The 20,750-nt window shown below is 34.0% G+C and overlaps 1 protein-coding gene across 3 annotated transcripts in view; it reads left to right on the plus strand.

Moving 5' to 3' along the window:
- The first annotated feature begins 471 nt into the window (after positions 1–471).
- Positions 472–20,750, plus strand: part of LOC118185295 (neuropeptide F-like) — a 48,578-nt gene continuing 28,299 nt past the window's right edge. The window contains exon 1 of one of the 3 annotated variants that reach the window (XM_035355134.2): positions 472–760. In XM_035355134.2, the coding sequence (XP_035211025.1) occupies positions 582–760 (179 nt within the window). In that variant the 5' untranslated portion in view covers positions 472–581. The remainder of the gene's footprint in view (positions 761–20,750) is intronic. The other 2 variants (XM_035355135.2, XM_035355133.2) reach the window with 2 other exon arrangements.

Consider the following 20,750-nt stretch of genomic DNA (forward strand, 5'->3'; position numbering starts at 1 on the left):
CTTGGACGAGTAATATAATTTAAAGTGACCAGGATACAAGAAACACTCAGTTACACGACTTTCTATTTTACAAATATTGCTAAAGAAGGTCATACATTTTCAATAAAAAGCATATAAAACTTTCATGTTTACCTAAAAAAGGGCGAGATTTAAAAAAATGCCTTGTTTTTAAGAATGAAACATAACATAAAATAAAACACCCCCTCAAAAACATCTTCCATATATTACTTGGCCTTAAACAAACATACAAAAAGAAAATTCTTATCAAGAGAGAGACAGAGAGAGAATGTAAAGCTCACCTCGGAACATTCCGATATCCACCTATGAAACGGCATTGATTTTGTCATGTGCTTTCTTACTTTCGACCAATGGAAAGCTCTCTTCAAATTACGTAGGCTTCGCGACTGCCATTGGCGGGCGTAAATTTAGGGATACATATTTGTTTGATTTTCATTAGTTCTCCACCGATAAATAAAGCAGTTTTTGCCCCTTTACTTCCATTTTCCAGCATCTCTTGCTATAGGCGTAACAGCCGTGCTTTGCAGTATAGCCGCTTTATAAAGTACAGTATCCTGATATACATGATGAGTAAATTAGGAATCTTCCTGTTTGCCTTCAGCATGGTAGTGGCCTTGCTTGTAGTTAGCCTACCAGCAGGTACAAGGGCCAGTCCTAATATAGACGAGGCGGCTAACATGGCCGAAGCACTGAGGTATTTGGAACAGATCGACAAATATTATTCGCAGATGGCAAGACCCAGGTGAGAATAAATAGTTGTTAAACTAAGCAAACTATTAAAAACCTACATTTGCGGCGCATATATGACTTTTGAAAATTGTTTTGCTAATTACATTAATTGTGCAAGCGTTAATAATGTTATTAGAAAGCAAACATATATCTTTTAAATTATGCAGCTTGATAAAAGTAATGAGTTGTTGTAACACAGAAATTTAAATCAAATGATCTCCTATGCTGCGTAAAATGGTAACAGATTACAGAGCTGGCAGTTTACCAAGCCGTGTTGAAGTGGTGTGTAAGTGTAATGCGATACAAAGAACGAAAATGAAAGCATTACACTCTCAGGATTTTTTCAAAAATTTTTGTTGTTGAGGTGCCTAGTACAGGCATGGTCTTACATCCATTGATTCAGAATCTTTAATATATCTTTAAACGCGGTTTAGGTCAGTAAGGAGAAAAAAACTAAAAGAAGCAGTCATAAGCGTCCACGTGTAGGCAGATTGACACCCATCCCTAGCATAACCAAGATATAGCACTACAAACACCCTCAAAATTGCCTTCCCTCACATCTCCCCGCTAGTTTATTGAGAAACCATACAACCATTACTATCATAAACCATAAAAATAGAAGTTTTATCTGACATATTTTAAACTAGTGGGAAGTGAATATTATTTTTTAGGTTCTCTTGTAAATATTGTTCTTTAAAGTCATGTGTAACTTCATTTCTAACGATATTTATTTTTCCACTATTTACAGTGTTTTTTTTTCCTTTCGAATACAGATGTAATTTGAGTAATCAGAACTTTTTTTCCAGATAAAACTACTTGAAAATACAGGTAAATGATTACTAGTTCTTTTCTGTTAACATGACCCTTTTTGTACGATAAAAAGTCTGGTCAAGATTACTTTTTCTTTCCGATATTATGAGGAACTGAGGGCTTGAACCGCTTCCAAAAATTGGAGGTTTTGGAAGTAAATAAACATACCTGACTGCCCCCGCCGTGAGGCGGTTGCAACGTTTAGACTCTTGATTCAGCACGACTGTTTGGCTGAACATAAGCTATACCCTTCGCAGTAACTACAGCATTATGGATGGCCATTATACTTCTTACTGAAAAACTCTTTGTAAAGCTACCGTGGTCAATACTGAGAGGTAAGAATTCGAATGAGACTTTCGTCTTTTGTATTTCGCTCTTTTGTATTTCGTTTTTTGTTTGTGTTTATTTTTACTCATTTTTGCAAGTTATCTACCATTGGAAATAAAAAATATTTTCTGTTAACTATGTTAACATATGTTGTTCTTCTTTCCTCTGCTTTTTAACTCGAGCCTTGGACGTCGTCTCGATATTATTCCATGAATCAAGAATTGATTCCGTACTGTTGATGAATCTCTACTGTCAGTTGTAGCCAAAACACAAGCGTCCAGACATGCCCAGTACGTTCTTTTCCTGCATCTTCACGCTCGTCGCGGGTTTATATGTATAAGAGAATGGGAAAAGGAAATGCTCATGGAGCATGTTCTCAGGCTAAAACCCTCACAACTCTTGAGTTCACAGCCCACGTTGATGGTGGTAAGTATGTTGGTGGGAATCATTGGTCAATGAGTGTTTGACTCCTCTTCGTTTCTGTGCCTATACTTATTCTTTCTTACTTTTTTTCATTTTCGCTTTGGGCATTCATACTATTCTTATTATTTACGAGTAATCGCAACTTTATTACCTTAAAAATTCTTATTTGCCGAATAACGTTCTCAAAACTTAAAAGTAGTCAAGCTACGACTGCTTAGAAACTTTTAGGGAAATGAAAGATGTTTTAGGGAAATATCTACTATCCTTTAAAACAGTACAGTGTACTATATAATACAAGAAACGCATTCCCCTTTTTTTACACGCTTGCAGATTCATTTAAAATTTCAGAATCCTTTTTTGTCATAGGTATGCTTTAATGTACAATATACTTCATATTTCTATGTTGAATGGTACAGTTTATAATGTATTTTAATGTATATAATACTTTCTTTATTAAATCTTAGCAGCGTCTTACTTGTATAAGTTATCAAATAAACTTAACTGTAATTCAGCATGTTACATGAATATCCTGTTTCATGTAGCATTTACTATTATCTGGAGTTAAGTGAGTAATGTATTAGCTATGGACACAGGGCCATTTTGTACGGTGCTATAAATTTCTTTTATTTATTATGTTTTTGCTATAAATGTTCATAGGATTCACTAGGCAGCCGACCGGTAAACTAGCAATTTCATGAATACTTGTAATTCGACTTGGGCTATACGAACGGGTTGGCTGCAAGGGAATTTTCGCGGTTTTCCGGGTGTGTAATGTAAATATGAGCCAGGAGACAGTTTCTTTTTGAAATGACTAAACGAAAATATCCCTCCCGTAGAGCGGGTAACTCTCGAATACTTTTTCACAATCTAAATAATTTTAAGCCTAGAAAATGTTCATAAAATATGTTGCTATCGAAATGTATCAAAATAGTAAAGTATACAAAGAGCTTTTAATAAATTGTTATTGAATGCATTGAAGAGTAATTTTTCAATTTCGTGGAGGAATGTCTAAGAGTATTTTCTCACACTAATGTTACATCACGAGGAGATACATGAAAACAATAGACAATCAGCAGGGTTGAAACCCGGGTTAAGTTACCAGTGCATTCTTCCTATGCATTCAGCCAGTGATGGACGAGTCCAACCAGACGTCCAGTTATTCGAACACTGATTTTCTGAAGCTTGCAGTTTTTTTATTTAGTCTGTGCATTCTTGGCTCTAAAAAAGTGAAGACTCTGAAGTTTTCCGTTTCAGAAAACCCTCTTCGTATGAACTATCAACATCAATGGCTAGACATGGAAAAACATTTTCGAAATTCTCTGGGGGTGTTTTTAGGTTAGGCGATTCAGTATTTTCGCTCGAAACATATTGAAATCGCTTGCTTTTATTTCATAATATGTATTTTCTTCTGTATGAATGTGTGATAAATATGAATGCAAGTTCAGAACGATGGAAAACAAAAATGGGCTTTGCCGAAACCAAATAATGGAAATACCTGGTTTTCGGAATCACGAATTAGATGTTATTTTTCCTCGTCGTTTCAGACAAAAGGATTTTCAGTGAGAATATATTCTATTAAATGAAGTTTCACTGTAGGTAGTGAAGGACAGCTAGTGAATTGTAGACCGCATGCGACCCATGATTTGATTTTCTGTGAGAGACCCAGCAATAGGCTAAAAGAATTCAGTATTGATGATAGCGCATTCTTAACGTATTATATTTTAACATTTTTAACCATCATAAAACTATCTTCAGGGCTTAACTATCAGCAATATGATTTTAAATTGGACTAGACTGGATTATCGATTAGACACACTACGGCTATTTGCCTAAAGGCTTTCGTGGAGGACTTTCTAATAGAATTTGGTTAGTATTCATGTTACACGTAAAAAATACCACGAAAACTCCCATGCAGTTCTTTCGCCGCCACTTAAACTCATATCGTTAATTATCTTACCTGTAGCTATCTCATCATCGTGATTAGTTATCTTACTCATTCATCCATTCAGGCAGAAATTATGAATGAATAATTAGTATGAATGTGTGATAAATATGAATGCAAGTATAGTGAATTAGTGTGAATGAATTGTAAGACTATCTGCTTTATGATTTTAAAAGCTGTAGTACACGTTCTTATGTTTCTATAGAACATTATTATGGCTATGAAGCATGTACGTTACGAGAAATATTTGAATAAAAATAATCGTATCGCATTACTTTAAAACAAACAAAACTCTCTTCAGAGTATTTTCTGTTATTTACTAACTTTTCGTGTGCTTTATTACTATATCTAATTTTCACGATTTACGATATATTTTATCTCAATATATTTTACCTGTATTTCTCCCGTTAGTGTTATTTTTCATTATCATTTATTTGTTTAACATTTGTTTTTACATTTTTCAGTTTTATGCAATAAAATTTTAAAATGTGTTTTGTTTATTAGGTGTTTAGTTCACGTATGATCCGCTTATAGCAATTTTATCTAATTATTTAAATCTGCTTACCGTTCCGGTTTGGCTTTTCATACGTTTTCGGCACTTTCATTTGTACAGATCAAGCTCTAAGTACTCTAGCTACTGAAGTTTTCATTTATATTCTCCACTATTTCCATTCATTTCACCGCTCTATTGCTTTAAATTCTAAATTCCAATCTCGACGGAGCACATGAAATGGCATTCACTTGAAAATTAATCACCTAGCTCATCATTTTACAATAAATGTAGCTTTTAAATGCAGACTATTTCCGAGAGATAAATGGCAGCAGTTACTCAAACCTCTCATCTATGCAGCTGTTATTTGAAGGCTCGGGTCATGCTGCTGCGAATAACCATTATTGCCATGGTTATACGAAAACGACAGACCGTCAAAGAAAGAGCTAACGCTCCATTTAGATACATTATAAGACCCGGAAGAAAGCACCCCCCGGTGGGATAATTACGAGAAACTGAGATGTTGGTCCAATTCTCTAGCTATAATAAACACAGTAAACGATCTTTTATAAGAAGGGAGGATACATTTCCCGTTTCGACACTTGTATGAATAATATGCACTTCAATGCATATTGCGCCTATCACTAATAAGGGCACAGGTATATAAATAAGATTCCGAATCAACTCAAAGTGCAATGCGGTGATATACGGTATTTTAAATGGCATTTCCCTTTTAATATTCATACTGTTTATATGCAAGTATCATAACTAAAAGGTTACATTACATTTTATCTACACGTAATGCCTATTCAAGCACTAACTCATCGTGATTTTGAAGTATCATACATACACATACCGTATTTTCCGGCGTATAACGAGCATCTATAATTTCAAGCTACATTTTAAAAAATTTTTAGGTATGTTCCTCGTATAAACGTGCACCCAAATCTTCACGAATAGACCTAAAAGATACATGTGCAAAACTCTTGTTTTTTGAGGTCACTTATTCAAACATTTGTCCTAACTTTTCGAATAATGGTAAATCGCTTTAATAAACAATAAGGAGAACAATATGTGTGTGAGTAAAATGCTTGAGGGAGTAATTCCTGCAAAGAGGGTGAATTGTATTCAATGCAAGTGTCCAAAAGAATGCTACTGTAGAGCACTTCCGTCCTGAATGAATTCATGGAATCAGGAGTTTGATGTTTTCTCTTTCTGTAGTCGTTTGAACCCGAGATTTTGAAGTGAAAATCGAATGCTTTAGTAAATCGCATTTGCTTTAGTTGAAATACTGTTGATCGGGTGCTCCTTTTAACAGTAAATATGGTTTCCGCGATAAGAAACAAACCCAGTGCTGGTTTCGAACGCAAAGCCATTAATTTCGCGAAAGAAAATGGAAATCGTGCTGTAGCAAGGATGTATGGTGTTGGTGGTGAAAAATGGAACGGATAGCGATTATTTATTTATGGATCAAAATATCAATGATGATGAAGATGAAACAAAATTCGATGATACGCCTGAAGGTATAATGGAAGACGAATGTGATTAAACTCTTCATACAAGTATTATCCGATAATTAAAATGTTTAATTTCATAAGGTATGTTATTTTTTTTAAATAAGGACAATTTTGGTGCATGTAAAAATGTAATTTTTCCTTATTTTTAAGCTATCATTTTTATATTCGGTGTATAACGAACACCCTTAAATTTCGGTCCTACTTTTTATATTAAACGCGCGTGCTATACGCCGGAATATACAGTATATATTTTCCTTTAAGAAACATTTACAGAGACATATTTCGAAATTTTGTGGGGGTCGTTAAGTTACTTTTCGCAACTTCATACACATTGTCTGGTAAATATCGTCTTATAGGACACAAAAGATCTTTAAATATTGCACATTTGAACACATCAGTTCCGAAAGTCATTAAAATATCTTTTTAATTATAACGATTACTTAACAAACTGCGCGTTTAAAAAGCAAAAAGCGAGCTACTTGATGATTTATTCTCCTAGCTTTGGCCGCTTGCCAATATATTGCCAGTTCGCCAATATATTGCCAGTTCGGTTCGCGACTTCCTCATGAATAAATTGAATATGAATTTGTCTGTCATAGAAATTCCTCAACAAAGGCATTTATCTTAAGGCAGATATTCTTCACGAATTTTGTCACAAAAATGTATACAAATTAAATAATTTAAAAACTTTGTCAAACCGATGCAAGTGCATATAATTTATAAATAATTAGGAACACAGGCAGCATTCCTGTAACGTTAGTATAACACCGATGAAAGTGAAAGACAACGTGAATGTTTTCTTAGAAACGCATTTTCCGAGAACCAGTTCCAACGACATGTCGCTATAATCAATTTTTTTAGTTGATGTCCAGAAAACTGCTTTCGATGCTATGTTGCACGTACGCTAATCAGTTGGAAGAGAGAAAAGATCCCGAGACCTAACTAGGTAAAATTCAAACCAAAGATATCGTCGAAATTATGAGTTTGAGTATTGCGTTAATTTGTTTTCCGATGTGATAGCAACTTAATAAAAAATAGATTTCTAAAAATTCATGTTGCTTGCTTTGGTACGGAATCGAATCATTTGATTTTATCATTTCAAAATATTTATGAACTAAAAACTAAACTCAGTGGCGCAACAGCCCTAGTGGGACGGCCTGCAGTGCCCCGAAATCTGCTTTCTTGACCTTGGGCCCCGGAGTGCATCAACATATACGCTGGGCAACTAGTCAGCTTGTTGCAGGACCCCCTTTGTTTTGTGCCCAAGCGAACTTTTATCGAGCAACTCAAGGGATGAAAGGCTGAGTCAATCTTGCCCAGCCCGGGGATCGAACCCGGACCTGTTGCGTAGCTGCGCCACGCGCTAGCCACTTCGCCACCGGAGGGTCAAAATATTTATGAATATTTCGAAATATTTCGAGATTTTCAGTAATATATTTTTACATCTTAATTTTTTTTTTTTTTTTTTTTTTTTTTTTTTTTTTTTGTTGGTCTCACGAGCGGTCAAGTCGCTGAACACTGGTAGTTCGGTCCGAGGTTCGAATCCCGCGAACGGGCTGGCTGCATGGGCGTTTTCGTGGTTTTCCCCATGTGTAACGTGTATACGAGCCAGTTTCCCTTAGAAAGTCCTCCACGAAGGCATCCCTCCCCTTAGGCAGATAGCCCTCGTGTGCTTTTGCCATAATTAAATGTACCAACTTAAAGATTTTTTCCAGTCTATTAGCAATTTAATGAGTCTTATTAGCATCTCAAAGATTTTTTTTTTACCGTCATTGTTGCTTTCATGTTGTCCGATAAGAAAGACGACGTTTCTGCCAATTGAAGCGACCTGGGATCTTATTTCTGTTTTTCACAAGTAAAATAATAATTTATCTAACCATTTTTTACCTTTATTTGTATAATATGTTTAGAGACCAATTTTTAAGACGTGTCGAATTTCGTACTTCATTTAGCGTAGCTTCACAGCAGTCCTCAGGTTGTCTGCTTCTCAATCACTGAATTGATTTGAAAATATTTCTGTACTTTTATTCTTGAATCTTATTTATGTTTGCATATCAATAGAAATAACTACCAGCAAATGCTTAATTCATTATTTCTCAAGTGTGCAAGGTCACCTTTTTGGGAATGTTTTAATCATTCAGGAGGGATTCTAGAAATCAAAGAGGCAGTAAGGAATTTTTCAAAAGGAACAACTGTACTTGAAGTAATTTTCTGATAATATTACAGTAAAGCTTAACTTAATTTACCTAAGAACTGGAAAATACTATGCATGAGGATTACTTTGAAAGTCTTGAATTTGTCTGGAATTTGTTCTTTGCCTGAAAACCAACTGTTTGTTCTCTCAAACTACTTGATTATGCTTGCTTGCCATTCTTCCTTTCGGATGATACACCAGCATATTTAGTATGCTCTGTACTTTAAGTTAGTATGACCCTGAATATTTTCCTTGGTTTTGGGAAATCAAATGAGAAAAAATTTACATTATGAGGAAGATAACCCTCTGAATCTCTTAGAAAGTGAAATGTTTGCCCTTTCTGATTGAGATGTTGCCTTGTCATGATAGAACAGGCTTCCTAACAATCCAATTTCTCGACATCAAATTCTTAATTTTTCTAGCACATTAGGCAAGAATTTTGTTATATATAGTTTGATGTCACTGTTTTAATATGCCCATGTAAAAACACATAAAAATCTATTCCTTTATCTTCTAGTATCACAGTTCTAATATGTGCAGACATAAAAATGTATCAGCTTATCATTTTCTTTCAACATTTTACTCGCTTTTATTTTGGAGGGAGCATCTTCATGGCAAAGACCGTATATGGCATTCAGCCATTTGTTTTATACATCATGCAATAGAATAAAAGTTCATCCCCTCTTATAATGGTTAAGTATCAGATTTTCGTCAAATCATTGAGCATTTCCCTTTTTAATTCCACCAATGTTTTTGAGTCAGCTTCGGGGGTCTCTTTCAAACAATGAGGAATTTGGTGACTACAAGATTCGACTATCTTCTTGATGGTGTTTCAGGAACTTTTTTCTAACAGTTGCCAATCCATTATTTAGCCTGTCTTCAATTTGAACATTAACTGAATGATTGTTTTCTTTTAAAGTCTATGCCACAGACATATGTTTTGATAAGCTCAAGCATTGGCAATCGGCCAAAGCAAACTTTATCTTGCCAAGAATATTACTGCCTTTTTGTTTCACTGAACGACCTGTAAGTTATGTCTTGGGAAGGGGAAGTTTTCATAAAAGTAGCATGCAAAAGTTTAAAACATCCGACGTTCATTTTATCCGTCTTTAAAGTAGTAAACGCTCTGGCATGAAAATGCTCAAAAGTTACACTTTATAATATTATAAGGTATTTCTCCCGCTTTCCTAGCGTGCCTTGATGGTGTAGTGGTTCTGCACGCTGAACCGGTATTCCAGAGGTTCGTGGTTCGATTCCCGGCGAAGGCGTTTGCATACTTTTTATCTTGTCTCCTTCCAAAAAATGCCTAATGTCTCTACAATATTTTGCAATTATCTTAGAGAGAAAAATTAAAGGAAAAGCTATAAAAGGCGCTCTATGTCAATTCTGTTAAATAAAGTCCAATGAAAGTAATTGGTTGTAGCTTAAGATCAATGTTATCATGTAGTTCAATGAAATTCCACTACTCTACACAGGAATGTACGAATATTTGCACTCGTTCTCTTTCTAGACGTATGGAAAGAGTGCAAGCGGGTGCTTTGAATTCTAATTTCAAGAACTGAAGTGTATAAATAGTTTGATAAAATGTTTGCATACGAAGACAGAACATGTCCTTGAAAAGGCATTTGACAGATTGTGAGAAATCGCTTGCTGTTGAGAGATTAGAAACAGGATAGACATTGACGCAGCCCTGAAAAGATCTAAACGTAACTAACAGGGCCATGTTAAGCATCTGGAAACGATTTTAAGATACTGATGATCTCTGCATGCATCGAAATGAAGGTCGAAAACTTGCAGTAACAGACTATTACAGACAACTGATATTAATCCAAATTACAAGGTAGTTTACTGTAGCTATAAGAATTGGACTATCCAGATTAATACCGTGAGAGGATGCATAAAAGAGGGCTGTATGAAAAGAAGCCCATGATTTATGCTCACTAACTCGGGCTGCAAAACACGCCAGGTCGCACTGGTGCAAATATCAAGGGACTGGCGACTAAAAGCCAGGAAGCCATGAATGCGTGAAAGTTTTAATTGTGAAATGGTTTCAGACATGTTGCAATCTGGAAAAGCAAAACATACACAATAAACCTAAAAACACCCATAAAAGACATCGGTACAAATGTGGTGAATTATGGTGTGGACGGATATCATTTTGAATACTGACATTGCTTACACATTGACTTACATATTTCTATCAGTGCAATTATGAATACTGAGTTAAACAGAGATGATGTTCTTGATCCTTATGGCAAGCTTTTTTTTCTGCTGAAAAATGATAATGATAATGCCCATCAAATGTAACTAAATAAAAATATGAAATAATGTGCTTGCCAGCCTCTAAAATAAGTTTTCATTGCATATTTTATCAATATTTTCCTCGCATAAAACACAAAGTATTTTACGTGAAACATAAGAATTGTGAGAGTATAGGATAAAAAATAGTAGCAATATATTGATAGTTCCGAAAAGACGTTATTACCATAGATACAAGCACCTACAATTCTTCATTCTAATTACCTGCCATGTCGACCACTTTCTGTTAAATTACTGGAAGGTGTAGTACATTAGCAGTAAGTCCGCTTACGTTGACCTTGCAGAGACTACACGGATTCAAAGAGACGCTAAAGCACAGATAATAACCGTGATTAGAGCAGCCCCGCAAAGACCGCTTTAAGGCATATTTGCTTTAGAAAGAAGAATTCTATTATTTATTATCTTCATTGCTATGCTCTTTACAGTTATTCTAATTTATTATTCTCATCACTATTCTAATGGATTTCAGCAGTAGTTCTTTAATTTTCGCGAAGAGATCATAGTCAGGAAGACTTATATGGAGTGAGTATGGCACTTTACAGAAAGTGAGGTGGGATCATACTTGTAAAACTAGTTTGAAGTTATAGTGACTGTCTAATTCTTCTAATCCTGTTCTGACTTGAAACATTAATTAAGAAAATAATGCGATTATTGTAATTTCAATGTCACCTGCCACACTATTTCAGTATACTATTAAGGCTGGAATTAATGTTCTTATGGACTCTTAAAATCAGCGGGTGTTTAATTTTTCTTAATTTTCTGTAAAGAATTTAGTGTTTTATCTTTATGCATGTTAACATTTGAAATAACTTTTCCTTTAATTTAGAAATAATTTGGAAAAAATATTTAAAAAATTGGACTGATATTCAAATGCAATGAATCATTTCGTAACAACAACCTCCCTAAGATGACTCCCTTCAAAGATGACTAGTATTTTGTGAACATAAATTGATATCGGTATTTTTTGTTACGTCTGTAAGATTAAACTTTCCCTGAAGATCAGAATCATTCGGAAATGCTCATGGTTGCTTTACAGAAGATTTTAATTTTTTTTATAAAATTATGATTAGAAAATGAATCTTGTGTTTCAGCAGTTTTAGTTACATTCTTTATTTATTACATTTCATTCGTATTTTTAATTAAAAAATATGAGTTTTTGAAAAACTGTAATATTAAATTTGGTTTTCACTAAATGGAATTCAGAATTCGTCCCACTTCTGCATTGAAACTGATTTCTGTTTCTGTTAACTTATGATTCAACCGAATACAAAATAATAAAATATGCAATTAAATATTTTATTTGTTTCATTTTCATTAATATACTTGAGCGGCTATTGAGACTTTGATGACACGTATATGGTTAGTGCAACATTTCGATTGGCCACTGCTGGTCTAAAGCTTGTTTTTGCGCTCGCTGTTCTCACAGGAGAACTCTTTATCGTGGTAAACTAAAGATTTAAAGTTTAAAGATGTTTCGCGGAAGTAAAATATCTTGGAAATACCAGTCTGGAAAATTCTGAATATTTTTTCGTTGAGACATTTATTTAGATCATGACGGAACTTGTGAATCCTGAATGATGAAATCAACATTTGTTGTAAGCCCTCCAGGGGATTTTTGAGTTTTCGCAATGACAATTTCGGAAAAGATTTGTCCTTTATAATACAGACAATTTGTTACAAAAGTTCTACAACGCATGTGACCATCGTGTTTTCTCAAGACATATCTTATTCGTCCTAACTTTTAAAGAAAAACAAAACTGGTATTTTGTATCCATGAGGGATTTCAAATTTTCTTTATGTCTGTAATGACCTTTATATCCTTAAAATTAGTTTAAATGTCTAGAATGCCTACTTATTGCACGAGTTTTGTTCTTGACTCATATTTTTGTTATCGTTGTACACTTTGTCTAGACATTTTCTCTTTCATTAAATAACCGTCATCTACCAGTTTTTATGATGGATAAAAGTAAAAAATTCAGTTTGTAAGTAGAGATGACTTGCATAAATTGCTGCTAAAACCAACTATTTAATCGAAGGCAAGGATATATATACTGACTTTAATTATAAAACTGAAGAGAAAGTAAAATCGTTTTATGTAAATTCGCTTAACATAAACGGTTTATCTCTCTTATAGAATTTTTTTGCCGCATCTTTCAAATAAAATTCTCCAGTTATATGAAGAAATTTTCTTTTGAAAACTGATTGAAGTTGACAATGTTCCTAGAGATCATTTCTCAAAATGAAAATTTATAATTGGTTTTGTGATAAAATTAGGGCAATAATAATGGAGCCAATTTCCGCAATTATTTTTGCAAATTTTAGAGAAATTTTTATGATTTCGCATTATTAGATTTTTATATGAGTTTCGAATTAAAATTTTTTATTATACGAGTATTTACAGTTATTAGTCAATTTTCATATTTAAATAAATTTTATGCTATTTTTCATTCGCATTTGCCAAATAATCTTACCTTAAAACCCAAACTACGAGAGTGAAATTTGATTACTTCAACATTCGCTGGTCTTTCAGAATACGTAAAAGACTCTCTTCTCGAAGTTGCTTGATGTCGGTGCAAATGTTAATGTAAATTGTTAACCACAAAACTTTTTCGCATGATGATTAGTGTGAATACCAAGTCACAAAAACCTCACGGATTTTTTTTTTTTTTTTTTTTTTTTTTTTTTTTGTTGCTTGACCGCCTTGCGATCAAGGATTCTTTTTCCTTTTTTCTGGTCAAGGATTTAATTAGACATAATAATAAAAAAAAAGAAATTTTCTAGTAGTTTAAAGTCTTATCCTATGTATAAAGAACATTTTCAATTTCAATTTTTTTTAAATCATTTGTTTTTATAATTATACCGTTTTCAGCATTTCCCCACATCAAGTGAATATTATTGTTTTCACTTACGGTTTTTATATCTTGACAAAATAGGAAATTGCTGCCATTAAATGAGACTGACAATTTTACCTCCTTGTACGATGTAAGGGAATTATTATAATCTAACAAAATTTCGAGTTTCATATTTCAACAGAAATATCCATTTTGAACGTTCCCGAATCCATTTGGATAATTTTTTTACGTGACGTCTGCACGTACGGACAGAATAAAGAACTGCTTTTTTTCAAAATGGATTCAAAGAGAGACTATTTCGTGACGTCTATACGTACGTACAAACATACGTATGTACACTGCGAAAAAAAAAAAAATGGGGCAGTTTTGCATCTCCCGTTCTACTGGGCCCATTGACGAAATTTAAATTGCGTTTCTCATGTCTCGAAAGGGATATTATCAAGATATATATTAGGCTTAGGATACATATTAGATTTATATATAGCATTATTCTAACATAGGTATTTTGACACAAAATCGGAACTTTTTCTGAAACAACATATAACTTTTTTTTTATATTTCGATTCTGCGACTCAAATTATGCCTAGATATTATATTTTGTAATTTTTGGTGAGAAATTTATGGAGAATTTTAAAAATTTATCTTGGCGGGTTTTTTCAGTTTGCGCCAAGAATAATTCACTTAGCGAAATTCTTAATTTATAGTAATCTATTTACTTTCCTTATTTTTCATTGATGCACGACAGGAAAATGGTCCATAGTTCATTCTTTCAAATAATTTTGACAAAGGTGCGTAAACCACATTTTCGTTATTATCGCTTATATTAATTATGCCAAATTTTAATACTCGCCAAAATGTAAATTCACATTTATCTTAGAAAATTTTGAAAAAAAAAAATCTCTTAATTTTTTTGCAGATATGCTTAGAAATACATCTACTTTAAGAAGATGTTAAAAATTTTATTGGTTACAATTCAAAATATTTTTCAAAAAATTTATAAAAAATATTTTGAAATACAAATTTTTAAAATAAATAATAAAAAATGTTCCAATTATATTTGGATTAAGCCTAAATTTCGAATTCTGGATGAACGAATCAAGTAAGTTTAATAAAAAAGAGATATTAATAAATAAATATCAAATTCAATTTACACTGAGAAGCTAAAATTTTCAGAGCTAATTTTTAAAAAACTACTCGTACGATTTTTACAAAATTTGGCTGTTTGTCATAATTGGAGTTATAGAATCAGAATATGGAAAATAATTCGCATGCAATTTCAGAAAAAGTTCGATTTGTGTCAAAATACCTATATTAAAACAATGCTATATATAAATCTAATACATACCCTAAGTCACGTTTTCGAGACATGAAAAACGAAAGTTGAATTTCGTCAATCGGCCTACTAGAACGGGAGATATAGAAGTGTCCCATTTTTAGTCCAAAGGGACAATTTGCCCTGAAGGACTATTCATTTCATCTTGGCATTTTGCATCGAAAAATTTGAAAGGCTGTATCACTTTTCAAATCGTTGCCACCATATATTATCGCCCTGTCTTATATTTAAAGAAATTAAATAATTAAGAATCTGCATAAATGTATGTATGCTTCTCTCATTGTGATAAAACAACGCTACCTAGAGCCATCAAAATTTGAATAACGTAATCTTCCATAGAATATCGGCATGTGGAAGCCCTAATTTGAATTTGAAATTTGTTTTATTATCGATTTCAGATTTTGTAACACTTCAATGAATTTTTATTAAAGAAACTAAACGATTTCAAAGCGAGCATTGGCAACACTGTACGAAAAAAATTTTTTTTTATCTCCAAGGAGCGAGTCTCTGTATCGGAAATTCTAAAGATATGCTCATTTTAAAATTAATTTGTGATATTGCTGTTGAACTGAATTTAATAGTTTGAGTACGTAGAACACGGTATTTAATAAATAAAGGTAACACACAAACTTTAAAAAAACGCCCATTTAGACGTAATTTAAAATCTGAAACCTTTCAGTTATTTTTTTTTCGCAGTGTATGCAGAATGTATCTCGCATAACTGAAATATTATTAGCCCCAGAAATTACTTTCTAGCCAAGGTTTTTTAGTTTCGCCAATAAAGCCAAGATGTCAAACCTGTACATTAATTGGGATGTAACATTAAGCAGTTGAGAGTATGTATTTAAGAGGTTAAAGGGATATTGTAACTAGTATTTCAAATCCTGGTAACATCCCTTACGCTGTTGGTGGGACCTAGATAGGATGTCCTAAGGATATACTGGGATGTGACATTAAGCACTCATGAGGATGAGTTTAGGAGGAAACTGGGATATTACGGGATGTCCTGAGGATGTAGTGAGTAGGACTTTAAATCCTAATAACATCCCATACGCTGTCAATGGGACATAGATAGGATGTTTTTAGGATATAATGGGATGTGTTTAGGAGCTTAGTGGGATATTCCGGGATGTCCTGAGGATGTAGTAAGTAGGAGTTCATATCCTAATAACATCCCGCACGCTGTCGATGGGACTTAGTTAGTGTGTCCTGAGGATATCCCGGGATGTGACATTAAGCACTCAGGAGGAGGTGTTTAGGAGGTTCGCGGGATATTCCGGGATGTCCTGAGGATGTGAGCATATCCCGCGAGCAACATACTCGGGATATCCCAAGGATGTTTTTTTGCTATGTGGGGTATCTCTAATTTCTGGAGGAGTAACTTTAAAATTAGAAGTTCTGTTTAACTTAAAATTGCTTCAGGTGTTAAGTAAAAATTTACATACCAGTCAGACTGCAATTTCTCCCTTTTTAGTCTTCTGATTTTTTTTTTTTTTTTTTTCTTTTAAATATTCTTCTTTCACACTTTTTGAATTTCAATGAAAAATGTTCCGAGTTCTTGGACTGTAATCTAAAGTTTTCATGTAATATTTTTTTTTTAATTTGTTAATCATTGTTGAAACAAAATGTGATAAAAGAAACATAAAATTCTTTGATTTACATTGCAGCAAAAGTACCGAGTGGCCATAATTAAACTGACAGTGCTCACAGTGTTCTGTAGCGCGATCTATTTTCGAGAATGACGCCACATTTTGTAGGAAGATTAAACAAGACGGGGAACGAAGGATTCCGCGAAAAAACAAATTAGTTCCAAAAGTCACCGCTAGGGGAATATTTGGCGTAGAGTAATAGAAAATAGAGTGTTAACAAATGCAAATCAATACGGAAATTACCTTTTATTTTGCATTCAAATGAAGTTCAATGTGGCTACCGTTGTTGTGGACCACATATTGCATTCTGTGCGCAGCATGCACAACAGTAGAAAGTAACATGTCTGCAGGAATCTCCCGTACAGTCCGTGATATGTTATCCTTCAACGTAGCCAGGTCCTGGACCACTCCTTGATAGATATTGGACTTAAGGTAACCCCATAGTCAGAAGTCGCATGGGGTAAGATCAGGCGACCGAGGTGGCCATGCAGTTGGAAAGTAGCGGCTAATGACTCTTTCTGTTGTGAATTTCTATCGTAGCATCTGTTGCACCCGTACCGCAACGTGTGGAGGGGCTCCTTGCATGAAAATGATTTCCCCCAGGCATTGTCTTTGCTGAAGTGCCAGAATGACAAAGCTGTTCAACATGTGGCGATATTTCTCTCTGGTAACAGAACAGGTTTCCGGTACTGTCGGGGTAATGTTCTCATAAAAGAATGGGCCTACGATAAATTCCGCTGTGAACCCACACCAAACAGTTACCTTTGGTGAATGTCAGGGAATTGCTGTGACTGCATGTGGTGATTTGTCATCCCGAATTCGACAGTTCTGGGCATTCACAGTTCCATTCAGGTAAAAGTGGGCCTCGTCTCCCCATAAGATTTTCCACGGCCAAGCATCATCCACCTCCATTCTGGCGAGAAAAGTGAGAGCAAAAGACAATCGCTTATCATGGTCGGGGTACAGTAACTCCTGTACACGGCTGATCTTGTACGGATAAAAGTTGATAATCTTTCGTAAGATTTTCCATACCGTACTATAAGGCATATCCATATTCCGAGCTACTCCACGAGCGCTAGAGGTGACAGCAATATTGTCTGGTCCTCTGTCGACAATCGCCGTGGCAACTGCTTCGATTGTATCCTGTGGTACAGGTTTTCGTCCTCTGCATGACTGAACCTTCAGAGAACCTTTTTTCTCAAACGTCGCAACCATTGCTTTTAGCCCATTAACTGACACAGGACGCATTTTTACTTACGCATTTTTTGTGCGTTCTAAAAGCACGAAGAGCGGCTGACGCGTTGCACTAGTTGAGGTAAAAGAATTTGACCAGTAGCGCACACTCGACTAAAGAAGGAGACATTGCACATAAACTTTCAATCCGATTGATTCGAAACGTAACACATTGCCTTTTAAAAACCAAGCAGCTGGCACTGTGCGAATGGATGTAACGTGAAATTTGAATAAAGAACTTCTTCTTCTGCTCAGCGTACGTGATATTGCAGATCACGAGACTTTATCGATGTTTATGTAGATTTTACGCTTTTTTAAAAGTGTTACCATATTGCACTTAAACTAAATCAGAAAATGTGCATAATAAAAGGTAATTTTATTCCGTATTAATTTGCATTTGTTAACACTCTATTTTCTATTACACAGAGCCAAATATCCCCCTAGCGGTGACTTCTGGAACTAATTTGTTTTTTCGCGGAATCCTTCGTCCCCCGTCTTGTTTAATCTTCCTACAAAATGTGGCGTCATTCTCGCAAATAGATTGCGCTACAGAACAATGTGAGCACTGTCAGTTTAATTATGGCCAGTATGTGTCTGGTCTGCAGGACGGTTCTATATATTTAAATTTGGTTAATCCAATTAACTAAGAGGAATAACTGTTGTTGATTTTGATATTTAGACTTTTGTCCTACTCAGCTGTATTTATCGCCAAAAAACGCAAGTCGTGTACATACATGCATACGTGAACAGGGTATATAAAATTCAATTATTGATGGAAGAGTATTAGACTTTCAAAGAATCTTTAGTTGGTAATGCAATTAATACGAAATTTCACATGAGGTATGTTCAGAACAGAAAATAATTGCGCTTATTTATAGCTTAGATTCATTAAACATTCCGAAATTATGGCTTGCTCTTTCCCCAAGACTTTGACATTTCTCCTCATATTTCATATTTGATACCAGATTCATTGACTGCAATATTAGAAAATGGCAGCATTTTGACTTCTATGCAATTTCTATTCGTAACAGGTGATTAATTAACTGCTTAAAAGTGTGAAGTTCAGTTTTGGCATCAGATGAATTGAAACGATATCAGTTATGGATGCTCGGTCATCAAATAAAGAATTTTTCACTATTTCAAGCACAGAATAAGAATATTCATAATTTCAGTACTTGATGCTTTTAAGCCTTTTAGCTCCCTGTTAAGTTAGGTTTAATTTAAAAAAAATATTTACTGTTTATTTCCTTATTTATTTAAACACTTCCAAAGGGTGTTACTACTTTTCTTCGGAGAATAAATTTCTGTCCGATATAATAAAAATCACAAATATGAGATGAAGCATTTATTTCTTGTTTAATTTATTATCTGTATTGTAAATTATGATATTAATTCATTTTACATATTATATCATTGATTAAATTATCTTTCATAATGTAAAAGTGCTTTACTCATTGATATAACAAAATGAATAAATTAGAACATCATTTTTAAGGAATAAAATAAAGTATGTTTTTAACACCCTTTAATATTTCGATTGCAAAATTCTTAACTTTAACTCTTGTATATGCTATAGTCTCAACTGAAAATAAAATTTAAGAATAACTAGTTAATGTTTAATTAGCATACAGCCTGCAAACACCTTCGTATTTATTTATTAATTATTGTTCATTGAACGGGAGTTGGTTTGTTCCCCTTGAAAAGTCAACTAATTTATAATGTAGTATTAATGTAGATCGACAGAAAATCGTCGGAAAATTAAGATAAACAGTGAAATGCAAGACCAGAAATGAAACAATAAATAAGAAAGTAAGGCGTTTTGGTAACAGAAATTGTCTTTCACGCTGTGTCTCATTAGCAGTTGGGAAGTAAGCAGTACATGGCATACAATAACTTTAACGAATTATGCCTTTGAGTGTACAGTTTGAACCTTATGTAACTTCGGAAATTAAAACATAAGCAATTAATAATGCTATAAAATTCTAGTTAATTTATTTGTTCTTGGATACTTGAACTTTAGTGAAGTGTCTAGCGACTATTCGCTGGTCTTCTTGCAACTTTAATTATAAGCCCAAAGAAGGTGATAATACCTTCTGTTTACTCAAGAAATAATACAGCCGTCCCCTCTCGGGATTACAGGAAAGCCCCCACTTGGGTTTTAACTTGAAATAGAAAATAAGGAACTAAACTATTTCTAACTAGCTAAACTTTAGCAGAAGCTTACAAAAATAACTCACCATAATTAAATCTCACCGGCGAATATTAACTCTCACAGGCGCATAAGACTACGGCCGAAAGTAGTGAGATAAGCTTAAAGCAACGACGTGGGCCGAAGGCAGAACACGCTGTACTGAAACTTCTGAGCTCTTCTACGGAAGTAACTGAACGGAACCCATTAAATACTGGTTTTACTTTATTTACATAAAACGCGATACTGAAATCCCATTCTGGCAGGGAGTTGTAGGTGAAAAGAAAGAATTTCAAGGAAAGTGTTTCAAAATTAAAAATAACTATTAGAAAATTAAAATAATCCCTACAATGCCAAGGCAGGACTAAATGCTATACCTTTGTGCCCGCATATTCCTTTCAATGAACTGCGTTAGAGGATGAGACTAATATCTTTCTTTAGTTAAAAAAATAAAACAATAACAATATTTGATATATTAGTTAGAATTAGAACCTCAGAGGAATTTTTTTCCGGGGTTACCAAAAAAAAAAAAAAAAAAAGACCGCTTTTTACACACCGCTTCTCACACGTATCAGCAAAGGTGGACACACTCAATACTTGCGAAATATGCTTTAAAAAATTGGTAAATTGATCTCAATTTAAGGGTAATAAAATTAGATATCGGTTGCATAGCTTATTATATATGAATTTTTAAAATGCTTCATGGAATTATAAATAAATCTATGT

Source organism: Stegodyphus dumicola, chromosome 8, assembly GCF_044657685.1.
Source record: "Stegodyphus dumicola isolate Sdum_Otavi_A_Nest chromosome 8, ASM4465768v1".
Lineage (NCBI taxonomy): Eukaryota > Metazoa > Arthropoda > Arachnida > Araneae > Eresidae > Stegodyphus > Stegodyphus dumicola.